General features: G+C 56.9%; 1 protein-coding gene across 3 annotated transcripts in view; it reads left to right on the forward strand.

Moving 5' to 3' along the window:
• Positions 1-14,148, forward strand: part of GRM4 (glutamate metabotropic receptor 4) — a 100,784-nt gene that overhangs the window by 74,636 nt on the left and 12,000 nt on the right. For all 3 annotated transcript variants that reach the window (XM_057699493.1, XM_057699496.1, XM_057699497.1), the window contains 3 exons: positions 8,038-8,238; positions 8,433-8,569; positions 11,892-12,827. In XM_057699493.1, coding sequence (XP_057555476.1) covers positions 8,038-8,238; positions 8,433-8,569; positions 11,892-12,827 — 1,274 coding nt within the window. The remainder of the gene's footprint in view (positions 1-8,037; positions 8,239-8,432; positions 8,570-11,891; positions 12,828-14,148) is intronic.

A 14,148-nucleotide genomic window follows, 5' to 3' on the forward strand; every position in this document is an offset into this window, starting at 1 on the left:
CCCTGAGATGGGCGGTGGAGGGTCAGGCTTAGCCACGTGGAGATTCCTTGGAGACGTGGGTGCAAAACGCAGACTGGAGTTGGTCAGGAGAAAAATGGAGGAGAGAAATTGATGACAGTGAGTAAGGACAGCTCTTCTGAGAAGTTTTGTTGTAAACAGAGAGAGAGGGATGCTAGCTGGGGGAAAAGTAGGGTCAAGAGAGGGTTTCTGTTTGTTTAAATGGGAGAAATTAGAGCATATTTCTATGCTGACATCAAAGATCCAGTAGAGGAAAAACTAGATGCTGCTGGAAGGAGAAGGAGCATGGCTGGGTGACAGGGAGGGGACATCCATGTGGGGCGTTGGCTGTGACTTCGGCCCCCTGAGCTGCCTCCCCTTCCCCCTCGGCCCTAGTCCGACCCTGTCTAAGAGAGCTAAGCCCAGGCTCCTGAGCTGAGCAGAACCAGTGAGCGGTGGAGAACGGCCCTCCCCGGGAGCTGGCCTGTGTATGTGCCAAGTGTGGCCTCTGCCGCAGGTATCACTGTTCTCTAATGATCCCAGGAGGTGATCTCGTTTCACAGACAAGGGGACCAAAGCTGAGAGATGCTGAACAACTCAGCAGGCCCATAAGAGGCTGAATGGGAGTTGGGGGGTGGGGTTTCAAGCTGCTCCCATCTGGCCAGATGCCCACATCCTGTTTCTCGAACTGGGATCTGTGGACATCTGGGGATACGTTCTTCAGGTACCCAGGAGTTCTGTGACCATTCCTGAACTTGGCATTCTCATTCGACAGCCTTCTGGAAGTGGTCTTTACCTACTGCAAAGACAACTTCTCTGCTCCTGTGATCATTTGCAGTTGCAAGTAGTTGTCACCGCCAGGATGTTGTCAGTCTCTGACATCAGTATTTTCATCCTGGGGCCATATTCACCCTGGGATCATCCTGGGACAGAATTGATTTCCTTCAAAAGGGGCCTGAGGCTGGCTCAACTTCGGTGAGCCCTGGGCTGTACCACTGAGAGCCAGAAAGAGAGCACCAGGGAGAGAGTCAGGCGTTCCCCTGCTGCCAGGTGAGACCCGTCACCTCCCTGCCCCTAAGATGGTGATCATTATGGACCCCCACCAGTAACCCCCCCAAGACACTGGGGCTGGCTTAGGGCTCCCTGGGATGAGAGTTGGCAGAGAGCCGAGGCTGAGTTTGGGGAAACAGACCTAGGGGTGGGGGGACCAGGCTGAGTTGTTTGGAGGTACCCTACCTGGAAGGCAGATGGCTTGATGGAGGTTGGAAATTCGAGGGAAGAGGCCAGCAGACATTGTGGTGTGGGTTGGACTGAAGAAGATGGGTGCAACTCCAGACAAGGATGGGGAGCCTGCCTTGTGACTTCCTGGGATGCTGGGGTGGTGGAGTCCAGCTTTGGGAGCAGGACTCAGGGACGCTCAGAAAGACCTGTGTGTTCCAGGGAGGTGACGGGGAGAATGGCTTAACCACAGGCAGAGTCAGGAAAGAGGGGGACTGGCCAGGAAGCACAGGTGGCAGCTTCCTCCCCACCTGAGTATCAGTGGGTAAGCGGACCTGGGCCCCTGTGCATGGGGTGGGCATCCCATGCTCATCTCGTGGGGGGCTGGGGAGAGCCAGCATGTACCAGGTTGCAGACAGGACAGAGGGTGGCCCCGGGCTGGGGTGGAGGCCTCTGGGGGTGGAGAGTTATCTCGCGGGGGAGCTAAGGAGGAGAGGAAAACCGAGGCTTAGAGAGCACTATGTACAAGGCGTGATGCTGTGTGTTTTACGTCTGTGCCTCCTTGAATCCTCTCAGTGGCTCCTCAAGTATCATTACGCTGGATTTACATCTGGGGGGTGTAAATTTTCCTTGACCGGAGTCATATAGCTGGTCCAGGGCAAAGCCACGCACCAGACAGCTCTCCCTGAGGGGCATCCTGGGACCCTGTTATCCTGCTCCCTGGAAGTTTGCCCAAGGGATGAAAACAGTGTGTATGTTTGCATATTTGTATGTAGGTGCAAGTTTATATGTGTGTAGATGTGTGTGGTGTGTCCACACACCTATGCCGATTACACATGTGAACTTGAACCTGTGAGGGTGGTGCCCCAGGTCCCCTCTGCACTCCCTAGCCCCGCTTTGCAAGTGGAGTTAATGCCCCTGGGAGCAGCCTTCAGCCTGAGACTGGCAGGAGCAGGGCTATTTGTCCCTTCAGATGGGACAGCCTGAGGCGTAGGCCACCAGTTTTCTAGAGCCCTGCACGGGGTTGAGCCTCACACCTGGCATTCGTGTCTTCCCGTCCCTTCCCATCCGCCTCTCACTTCCTTACCCCCGACTTGTGCTTTCAGCCATAAAACACTTACACTCACATCCTCGTCAGGACCTGCCTGTGGGGCTTCTCAGCCCGACAGTGAATCTGAATGACCACGTGCTTGTAGGAGTGTCATGCTAATTGTGTGGCTGTGTGTTGGGTTGGCCAAAAAGTTTGTTTGGGTTTTTCATGAGATGTTACAAAAACCCGAAAGAGGGACTTCCCTGGCGGTCCAGTGGTTAGGACTTCACCTTCCCATGCAGGGGGTGTGGGTCCGATCCCTGGTTGGTGGATCTAAGATCCCACATGCCTTGCAGCCAAAAAAACCAAAACATAAAAACAGAAGCAATATTGTAACAAATTCAATAAAGACTTTAAAAATGGTCCATATTAAAAAAAAAAAATCTTAAAAAAAACTGGAACGAACTTTTCGGCCAACCCAGTGTATAGCGTATGTGTTCATATGGACACATGTTTGGACATAGATATGTGTATCTGTGTGTATAGAGATGTATATAAATGCATGCAAGTTTGTGTGTTGCTACTTTATATGTGTAGATGTGAAAATATGTGAATGTGTATGTGGTTCTGTATGGGACTCTCTGTGCTTCTTGGACTTGGTGAATTATTTCCTTTCCCATGTTGGGGAAGTTTTCCACTAGAACCTCTTCAAATATTTTCACAGACCCTTTCTTGTTTTCTTCTTCTTCTGGGATGCCTATAATTCGAATGTTGGTACGTTTAAGGTTATCACTGAGGTCTCTGAGGCTGTCTTCTAGTCTTTTTATTTTTTTATCTTTTTCCTTCTCTGTGGCGTTTATTTCTTCCATTCTATCTTCCAACTCACTTATTCGTTCTTCTGCCTCAGTCATTCTGCTGGTTAGAGCATCTAGAGTATTTTTAATTTCAGTTATTTTGTTATCCATTGCTGTTTGTTTTTCTGAGTTCTTATGAACTGTTTCTTGTACTTTCTCTAATTTGTTATCGAGATTTTGTATCATTTTTACTATCATTACTCTAAATTCTTTTTCAGGCATTTTTCCTATTTCCTCCTCATTTATTTGGTCTTGTGGGTTTTTTTCCTGCTCCTTTGCCTGCATGGTGTTTCTTTGTTTCCTCATGGTTGTCCAAGCTTTTGGGGTTGCTTGTCCTGGTGATAGAGGTGTTTATAGAAGACTGTCCAAGCCTCAGACTAATGTCCAAGTATTGGATTAGACGAATATTCAGTCGGCTATGTCAGGTTCTCCGCAGCCCTTTCCGGTGTCCGAGGCCGTCTGCTGGTGTTCAGCTGGTTCTCTGTGGGAATGACTGCCTCCTTCCGTGCATTCCCAATGCATCTGTGGAGAGGGATGCACTCCACGTCTCTCTACTTCGCCGCCATCTTTTTTCTCTGTATGTGGTTGATTTTGTATACCTTTATGTGAGGGAGTGTGTGTGTGTGTGTGCGCACGCGCGTGTGTGTGCTTGTGTACACACACCCGAGCCTAGAACTCAGGAGGATTGCAGCTGGGTGGGGTGAGTAGCTGTGGAGAGGTGAAGGGGGAGACAAGGGAGAACTCGGATTATTTCAACCTTGAAAACTCATTTCATTTACAATTTACAACCTGCAGACAAAGGCTGCAGTCGCTGTAGTAACCACAGCTGCGGGGGTTTTGACGGAGAAAATCCTCTCCCGGATGGTTCTGGGGCTGGCTGTCACCCGTGGCCGAGCCAAACGCATCTCTGGCTCACTGTGCCTCGGGACACAATTAGGACATCTTCAAACTGTTGCTGCTGTCATTGCTGCATGTGTCTGGAATTGATCTCCTCCAGGAGCTTTCAGAAATGTGTGTCTTGCTTCCTCCCAGAATCGCGGCTCCCCTGTCTGGGCCTGGGAGTCCCGCCCACCCGTGAGAGGGGATTCTCTGACCCCCCTGCTTCCCTCCACAGCCACCTGCCTCTTCTAGCCTTGCAGACAGGCATCCTCAGCTCCTGGTTAGGCCTGGCCAGACAATTGAGGCAAGGCCGGAGCCCCAGAGAAGGGGGAAAGAGGTAGGTGGATGGAGGGAGAAGAAGGAGGCGGACAGTTCAGGGTGGTGGAAATGCTTTGGGAGCCAGAGAGATCCCGGTTTAAATCCCAGCCCCTCAGCTGTCAGGCGAATCCCCAGGTGTGTAGGAACACCTGCTGGGGGCCAGGATTCGCGCAAGACTCTGGGTACTGCACTCGACCACCTGCACATCTCAGCTATCTCCTCTCCAGTCTGGCTCGGAGAAGAGGAAGTGCTAGCCACATGGCAGGGTTACTTGCTGAGGAGTTGAGGGTGTGCAGAGAGCTGCATTGGTCACGGGCACAGCTTCCGGCGTTCAGGACAGCGGGTCTTGACCTTGTTCAACTTGTGCTTGTGATGCCTGCCTCTCCCCAAAAGGGAGCACATATAGGCTCTGTCACTCTTGCTTCCTGTGGGGCTCAGGGGAAGCGCCCTCGGAGTTTGAGGGGTGAGTGTGTGTGAGAGTGTGTGTGTGAGTAAGAGTGTGTGAGTGTACGTGAGCGTGTGTGTGTAGGGGGCACACTCCAAGCCTGCCACTCCCTTGCAAATTCAGGCCCTTGGCAGGGCACCTCACTGCCCTGTTATCTCATTTGTAATTGGGGGCAGACTTGAGACAAAAGTCAAGGACGTGAAAGTGTGTTGAGAAATCTCTAGAAGTCCAGGGCTGGCCTCATGACAACTCTGGGGTGGAGATCCCGGAGGGGCAGTGCTCAAGGGCCTCTGACAGCCCACAGGACCCAGAGCCCTTCCCACGGGAGCCTCCGCAGGCAGAGGCAGGCTCCCCTGGTGAGGGGCTCCCACGGGGTCGTCCGCACTCCAGTGACAGTGCAGGCGGCTTCGTCACCCCAGTGAGAGCACATGGTCCTGGGCCTCAGTGGCTCAGGGATGGATGCTTCGGCCAGACCGCTGAGGAGGGATCCCCGGGAAGATAGGGAGAGGAAGGGGCTGAGGGCAGCTCAGCCAGGGTCCGTTGGCCTGGTGTGTCCTTGGCCTTGGGAGAGAGATGCCTCCTCTCTGCAGTGGCCTCAGCCTCCCCCTCCATCCTGGTTAATAATTCAGTCTCTCATTCATATGAAATGAGGGTGTGATGGGAGCTTTGGGGGCGTGGAGTGGCGGGATGCAGAGGGCAGGACAGAGGGGCTGGGGGGACGGTGGGGTCTGCGGCTGGGGCTTTCCACACAATCCTGCCCCAGCCCCCTCTGTCACCCTTTGGGGACAGGATTGCCCCTTGCGCTTCTCTCCTGGCTCTCAGAACCTGTGATCAGAAGCCTTGAACAGAGGGCAGGCTGCTGAGGCTGGGGAACCTTCCTCTCCTGTCCATCCTTCTCTGTGCCGTGGCCTAGAGAGAGCTTTGCCTGTTAGTAAAGCTCTGCTGTCCCAGGAGCTCCGAGGCAGGCAGAGCTTAGACCTCTTTGTGCCCTTGTGTTTAACAAACTCCTGCACCACCTGGCAAGCATCAGGCCTCTCTTTCTGACCCGTTGTGAATATAAACCCATTTATCCTCGTGGGGACCCTATCCTGACCCTGTGAGGTAAGTACCATCATTATCCTCATTTCGCAGATGAGGAAACTGAAGCTCGAGAGATGAGGTGCCAGGTCCAAGGTCACCGCTAGAGTATGTGGTGGAGCTGTGGTTTCAGCCCAGACAATCTTGTGTGCATGCAGTGTAGTGGGTAGCCAGGGGCTTAGCTGAGCCCTGAGAGAGCCAGCTGTGCCCCCTTGACAACTACCTTGTCTCCAGCCCCAAGGCCACGCCATAAAAGCTGTGGGCTCTCTCTGGACCCAGCTGTGCCCCCAGAGCCAACTGGGCATCTGCTCCTAATAAATCTTCCAGTTGAGTACCGAAGATCTTTCATCTCTGACCCTGAGGTTGGGGTACTGGAGTCAGGTTCTGACCTTGGTCACAGAGTCTTGGTGGCCGAGGCAGGGATATGAGATGTGCCACCAGCTCCGTGGGAATCCTGGGCAGCAGGGCACAGTGACCATGTACTGGCTCAAAATAGAGGAATCTAGGGGGTGATCTGTGGGTCCCTGGGGCCTCAGCCTGACCCCCACCCCCCATGACAGACATGGGAGGCCCAGGTCCATGGCCCATGAAGTGGGACACTGGTGCAGCCACTCACCCTGCTGGCTGCTGCAGAATTACCTCTGTAAGGTGCGGCACTGGCCCTCTATCAGAGAGGCATGGGTGTGTGTGTGTGTGGGTGTGTGTGTGGGTGTGTGTGTATGAGGGTTAATTGCATTGTCCTGGCCTTGAGGGAGGAGGCTGCAGGCCATGCTGTGTGCAGGGGCTGTGGCCTTTAGAGGGGAAGCTGGGGTTCCCTAGCACTCTGCCCATCCTCTCCCTTCCTCTCCTCTGCTATCCTCCTGCTCCTGTGTCCTCACCTCAGCACCCCTACCCCCTCACTCCTTTCCTCCCACTTTCCTGCCCTCCCCCTGCAATCCGGCTCTTACAGTCTCTCAGGTGGAACGTGGTGCACAGGCTGGGAGCTGGAGCACCTATCAAATCCAGCTCTGTGTGGTCCTGGAATGCCAGTGAGCTTTTCTGTGCCTCAGTTTTTCCATCTCTATAATGGGGATAATTACTCACCTCATAGCATTGTTTTGAGTATTGGATGACTTGGTATACATAAAGAGCTAGAACAATGACTGACACAGAGTATGCTCCATGCGAGGTCGCAGCCCTCATTCGTCATCCTCACTATTACCCAGGGCCCAGGCCACGAGCTCCTCCTCCTTCCTGGCCTGCTGTGGCCCCGGGACCTCTGTAGCCCACCTTAGAAACCCTCTATTCTGACCACTTAAGCACAATAATAATGTGGCTTAGTCAGCTATTCTGTGCCACGTGCTTTGTGTCTCTTCCCATTTAAGCCTCATGGCATGTCTGTGAGGCAGGGTGATGATCTTCTTTTTACCAAGAGGACTTGGAGACCTCAGGCAGCCAAAGCGTTTGCACAGGGCCCAGAGCAGAGGGGTTGGGTGTGCCCAGAGCCCAGGGGGTGAGGATGGGAGGCCACGGTGCCCTGGGGAGCCCCTGCTGTTTGCAGTGAGAAGGGGGTGGGTTCCCCATTTTGCAAAGCTCACTCACTGTGGCTCGTGAGGGTGTCACTGCCATGGGGGAGGCGGGATGGGGATGACGGTGACTTCTGGTGTCTGGGGCATCTGGAGGTCATTGAGGGCATCAGGTGTCCTGAGTCATGAGGGACCTATGGCAGGTCTCTCACCCTCTCTGGGCCTCAGTTTCCCCACCCTACCCTGTGCTGGGGTAGCATCCCCTGGCTGGTGGCTACCCATGGGCGAGCCGCCATAGGGCACCACTGCCCTTATCGACAGGCACAGTTCCCGCCCTGTGCGAGGGCCAGCTGCTCCCGTGATTGGTCCAGGCTAGGCTGGGGGAGGGCAGGCAAGCACCGTGGCCACGGGGAGACCTCCAGGCTCACTGCCCTCTGAGGGTGGCGGGGACGAGGGCGCCTGCCCTGGCTGTTCTGGGGCCTCAGGGCATAGGGTCCAGCAGTACAGTGGTGAGGGCAGCGGGCCTTCGGGGCCATCCCCCGGGCCCTGCACAAGACCGTCTCCTGGGGCGATAGAGCACTGGGCTGGGGGCCTGGAGACCTAGGTGTGCCCAGGTGGGCTCTCCGGACCCCGGGGGGCCGCTGTGGTTCCTGCCGCACGTCTGTGAGGACGGTGGGCTTCAGGGGCACCCCCACTGTGCATGTTTTGTTGCAGACCGCGAGCGCATTGGGCAGGACTCGGCATACGAGCAGGAGGGAAAGGTGCAGTTTGTGATTGACGCTGTGTACGCCATGGGCCACGCGCTGCACGCCATGCATCGTGACCTGTGTCCGGGCCGCGTGGGGCTCTGCCCGCGCATGGACCCTGTAGACGGCACCCAGCTGCTCAAGTACATCCGCAGCGTCAATTTCTCAGGTGGGGGCACCACCCAACTCCGGGGAAGGGGTCCTGGGGCTCCATGGGGTGGGAGTGCAGCGGGAGTTTCTTCAGATGCTTCCAGGGGGTTCCACACAGAGGTATGGGCTCTGCCCTGGGCTCACCATCCTCCCTGCCTCTGGGTGAAGGCTCAGCAAAGACACGGAGCGTGTGACCCCCACGGTCCCCCACAGGCATCGCGGGGAACCCTGTGACCTTCAACGAGAACGGAGACGCACCCGGGCGCTACGACATCTACCAGTACCAGCTGCGCAACGGCTCTGCCGAGTACAAGGTCATCGGCTCCTGGACTGACCACCTGCACCTCAGAGTAAGCGTCTGGTGGGAGGGCAGGGAGGGGCCCTGGGGGGCAGAGAGAGGCCATGCCAACCCCGGGACGGGAGGCCAAGGGGAGGCAGCCACCAACGAGCCCTGCCCCCGGGGTGTGCTGCTGTCAGGCCGGGGCCTCCTTCTGTACCTCACCCCAGGCCTCAGAGGGCTCTGACCCCCCGACCCTGAACCAGAACAGGGCAGCTGGGCTTCTGCTTCCCTTCCTGCCCCTGCTGTTTCCCTTGGCCTGGGGTCTTCCTGCCTGCTGCCCCTTCGCAGGGCAAGAACTCTGGATAGATGACGTCACACTGGAGGGCAGGGTCTCAAACTCTTGGCGGTGGGGGTGGGGGTGGGGAGGGGGAGGGCTGCGTCTGGACAGAGGAGGAGGATGTCTTAAGGCAGAGAGCACAGTCGCGTGGTGGGGGTTCCGGCAGTGGGTAGCTATTTGAGAGGTCCTTCCCCAGCGCGGTCAAACCACACTGGAAGGCCACCGTTTTTCTGGGTGTCGTGGGGGGACCTTTCCTGGGTCCTCCTGGCTGTCCCAGGGACGTGGGGGCGTTCCCCCAACCTGTGCTCAGTGTCCCCAGCTGTGAGTAGAGCCATGTTTTTGGAGAGAAAGCACCTGCAGTTCGTCCCCTGAGGAGGCGCCTGTGGACTGGTCCCCACCTTGCCAGGTGGAGGGTGAGCCCTGCGCGGAGTGGGCACCGTGTGACGGCCTGGTGGACTGGACAGGCTCAGGGGGCCCAGACTCTGGGAGGGTCACGTCCCGTCCCTGCGGGCCCCTCCTGTAAGCACCTCCTCCAGCGAGAGCGAGCCCCGGAGCCCTTCAGAGCGCCTTCTGCCCGTGATCTCATTTATCGCCAACAGTCTTCCAAGTCAGAGGGAATGTCTCGGGAATCCCAGCCCGAGGGACATTCCAGAGGCCACACGGTGTGGTGGGGACAGAGCCCGTTTCTATAGAGATAGATGATGCTGGTTGGGTTGCTGAGCAGAGACAGACAGACAGAACAGGGTGGGTGCGAGCAGTGTGGGACAGTAGCCCAGATGGAGGCCTGTCTCGTTAGGGTGCAGCGGGAGCAGGGGGGAGGGGCAGTGCCTCAGTTTAGTAGCAGCAGCAGCGAATCCTTCCCGAGCACCTGCTATGACAGCTACTGTTCTCAGCCTGTGACCTGACTGTGGGGACGACAGCCTGTGAGGCAGGCACTGCTCTTACCCCATTCTGCAGGTGTGGTAAATGAAGGCAGGGCTGGGGGCATGGGGGTGGCGACGGTCCCCTCCCCGGGAATAAAAGGCCCTCCAGCAGCATGGAGCTGGGGGGCGCGAGGAGGTGAGGCAGGACGGTCCTCAGCCGCCGCACCTTCCCCATCTCTCCTGAGGGCTCGCTTTGGGCTACGCTGGGGTGGGGAGCAGAGCAGGCAAGGAGTCCCCTGCCCACACTGTCTTCTTCCAGGGTCTGAAAGTGAGGTCCAGGCACTCACGCTGGTGCCCAGACCTCACTGTTTCTTGTAGATTCCACAGAGATTCAGCGGCCCCACCATGGGCCAGCCCTGTGCTAGGAGCTGGAGACAGCAGGGAAGTGATTCAAAGCCCTGTCCTCTTGGGGCTGATGTTCTGGAGAAATAGACAGAACTTCCAAGCAGAAGCCACGATACGTCACAAAGGGCATGGTGGCTTCATATCGATTGTCTTTGGCTCAGGGAGAAAACAAAGGCTCAGAGAGGTTGAGGTGTCTGCTCAAGGGCACACAGCCAACCAGAGACAGAACTGTGATCCCAGGATTTAACTGCATTCACTGCTCTTTCTGCTGGAGCCACAGAGTTTTCCAGAACACCCACCATCACCCTGTATCCCTGTGTTGCCCTGCAGTGTCACAGGCCCAGTGTCCAGGGACGGTCCTTCCCCATTGTTCCTGTAGGACTGTAGGTGGCCCTGGTCACTGCTGATGCTCTTTGGCTTCTAGGGAACCACGCACACTGTCATGCCCTGAGCCACAGGACAAGCTCCCTCCTTGAGATTTTTCCCCCACTTACCATGAACCCATCTTTGGATTCCCCACCCTGCCCACCCCAGCCCACCTCGCTCCTCGCTCACCCTTTTTCTCAGCTCTGAAACCCACCCTTCAGTCCTGAACCGTCTATTCCTTCTCCCGGAGTGAGCTTCCAACACAGAGGGGGCACGAGGCCTGCTCTTCTCTAAGCACGAACTCTTCCTAAGAGCCACTTTTAAAAATTTGTTTATTTATTTATTTTAATTAATTAATTTATTGGCTGCATTGGGTCTTCGTTGCTGTGCACAGGCTTTCTCTAGTTGTGGTGAGCGGGGGCTACTCTTCGTTGTGGTGCACTGGCTTCTGATCTCAGCAGGTTCTCTTGTTGCAGAGCACAGGCTCTAGGTGCGCGGGCTTCAGCAGTTGTGGCGCTTGGGCTTAGTGCCCCTGGGCATGTGGGATCTTCCCAGAGCAGGGATCGAACCCGTGTCCCCTGCATTGGCAGGCGGGTTCTTAACCACTGCGCCACCAAGGAAGCCCAAGAGCCACTTTATTTAGAACTGATGCTTTGAACACGGCTCCCAAGTGTAGTCAGGCTCCCTTTGCCTGGTGCCTGGAGCTCTTTGGGGCTCTCACTTACTTTCCAGAACTTTGTGACACATTCAGCAGGGCGTGCCAGTTTCTGTGGCTCCTTTACTTGCAGCGATTGTGTCTTCAGAGACATGTAACCGTGACTAGCACGCATTTAGAGCGAGATGCAAAGACACGCGAACCCCCGGGCACACATTAAAGTCCTCTGATTGAACCCAACTCCCTGTGCTGCCTGCAGGAGGCCTGGGGGGCTGAGCCATGACACGTTTCCACTTGTGCACAGGAGTCACCTGCAAGGTCTTGTTAAAGCTCAGGTTCTGAGCCAGTGGGCCTGGGGTGGACCGAAATTTTTGTTTCCCACAAGCTCCTGGGTGATGCTGATGCGGCCGGTGTGGGGACCACTTTGAGTAGCAAGGCCTTGTGGGGCTGGGAGTCAGGACTGCTGGGTTCTTTCCGCTCTGCCGTGTGACCCTAGGTTGTCACTGCTGGTCTCTGGGCTCAGTTTGTCCATACAACCCTTGGGAGTTGTGCATTCAGGCAGCATCCCCCATGGTCAGCTGGGTCTGAATCATGGCCTGAGGAGCTTATTTAAATGCAGCTGGTGGATTCAGCTGATGCGGATGGGGCCTGGGCAGCTGGAATTTAGCCATCGAACTAAGTGATTCAGATTGGTGTCACCAGAGGGGCGGTGCAGGGCACTGGGTGGCATGTCCTGAGGCCCGCTCCTCTGCACTGTCATTGCCAGACAGAGCGGATGCACTGGCCAGGGAGTGGGCAGCAGCTGCCCCGCTCCATCTGCAGCCTGCCCTGCCAGCCGGGCGAGCGGAAGAAGACGGTGAAGGGCATGCCCTGCTGCTGGCACTGCGAGCCCTGCACGGGCTACCAGTACCAGGTGGACCGCTACACGTGCAAGACGTGTCCCTACGACATGCGGCCCACAGAGAACCGCACGGGCTGCCGGCCCATCCCCATCATCAAGCTTGAGTGGGACTCACCCTGGGCTGTGCTGCCCCTCTTCCTGGCCGTGGTGGGCATCGCTGCCACGCTCTTCGTGGTGGTCACCTTCGTGCGCTACAATGACACACCCATTGTCAAGGCCTCGGGCCGGGAGCTGAGCTACGTGCTGCTGGCAGGCATCTTCCTGTGCTATACCACCACCTTCCTCATGATCGCCGAGCCTGACCTGGGTACCTGCTCTCTGCGCCGGATCTTCCTGGGGCTCGGCATGAGCATCAGCTACGCGGCCCTGCTCACCAAGACCAACCGCATCTACCGCATCTTCGAGCAGGGCAAGCGGTCGGTCAGCGCCCCGCGCTTCATCAGCCCTGCCTCGCAGCTGGCCATCACCTTCAGCCTCATCTCCCTGCAGCTGCTGGGCATCTGCGTGTGGTTTGTGGTGGACCCCTCCCACTCGGTGGTGGACTTCCAGGACCAGCGGACGCTCGACCCCCGCTTCGCCAGGGGCGTGCTCAAGTGTGACATCTCGGACCTGTCGCTCATCTGCCTACTGGGCTACAGCATGCTGCTCATGGTCACGTGCACTGTGTATGCCATCAAGACGCGCGGCGTGCCCGAGACCTTCAACGAGGCCAAGCCCATAGGCTTCACCATGTACACCACCTGCATCGTCTGGCTCGCCTTCATCCCCATCTTCTTTGGCACCTCGCAGTCAGCCGACAAGGTGAGTGGCCGGAGCTGGGGGTGGGGGGTGAGGGTGGTGAGCAGGGGGGAATCCTCCTGGGGCTGGCTGGCCTCTCACCTTGCTCCAGAAGTGCCTTCTTTCCTGCCTCGTTCTGGCTTCTCTCTGTCTCAGTTTTCTCTCCAGGTTCTGCATTTCTCTCCTCTCTCCCTCCCTTTCTGCTGTCCTGCCTCCTCTCCCTTTTCTCTCTGCATACCAGCCTCACCCCACCTCATCTCTCTCCTTCCCACTCTCTCGCTACCCTCCGCCTCTCCTCTCTCCCTCTCTCTCCCTCTCCTCTCTCCCTCTCCTCTCTCTTTCCCTGTCTCTCCATCCCTGCCTCTCCCACCCCATCTTTTTCTCCTCCCCATCTCCTTTCCTCCTTCCTCTCTCCTCTTTGCCTGGGATGCTGCCCCCTGCTTTCATTCTTCATTCTTCAATTTTATTTTATTTTATTTTTTTGGCTGTACCACACGGCTTGTAGGATTTTAGCTCCCCCACCAGGGGCTGAACCCAGGCCCTCGGCAGTGAGAGCTTGGAGTCCTAACCACTGGACCGCCAGGGAGTTGCCCATTTTTTCTGTACTCTTCCTTACCTGTCTCCCTACTAAGCTCATCTTCCTTTCTGTCCACTCGTCTCTTCTTCCTCCTCTCCCCGCCCTCCTCTGTGCCCTCGCAGGATCGCTGTGGGCCCTTGAGGTGGGCGATGTATCGGGCACTCGCTCTCTCTCTCTGCCCCGCCCCAAGCCACCCCACAGGCCAGGAGGCGGCACCTGGCAGCGTCAGCTGATGGCACTCCCTCCACCGCTGGAGCTGCTGAGGACCCGCCTCCTGCTGGCTGTCAGACCATCCCGCCGGCCTGGCCTGAGGGTCTAGACGCACCCCAAGGGCCCCATGGACTCTGCCCACGTCCCTGCCCCAGCACTGCCTGGGTTCTCGGGGTTTATCTTGAAGGATTGGGAGTCACTGAAGTCAGAGGCCAGAGATAGGGAGAATTGGGGGGACCGAGGACCCCAGCTCCATGTCTCACTGTGGGATCCTGGGCAAGCCAGCTGGCCTCTCTGCCTCAGCTTCTTCATCAATAGGTTAGGGCCATGACCCTTCCTCTGCAGTCCTAACAGGTATTGTAACACACACAACATGAGGGGTGTAAAAGCCGTTTACCCCCTGTAAGGAGGCTGGGGCTGGGAAGGAGGATGGTGGGGATGAGGTCAAGGGGCAGACAGAGCAGATGGTATAGGACCCAGAGGCTGTGGGAAGGATGTTGGCTTTTACCAGGAGTGAGAAGGGAGCCACCGTGGGGTTCTGAGCAGGGAGGGATGCTG

The sequence above is a fragment of the Hippopotamus amphibius genome, chromosome 11, assembly GCF_030028045.1.
Source record: "Hippopotamus amphibius kiboko isolate mHipAmp2 chromosome 11, mHipAmp2.hap2, whole genome shotgun sequence".
NCBI lineage: Eukaryota > Metazoa > Chordata > Mammalia > Artiodactyla > Hippopotamidae > Hippopotamus > Hippopotamus amphibius.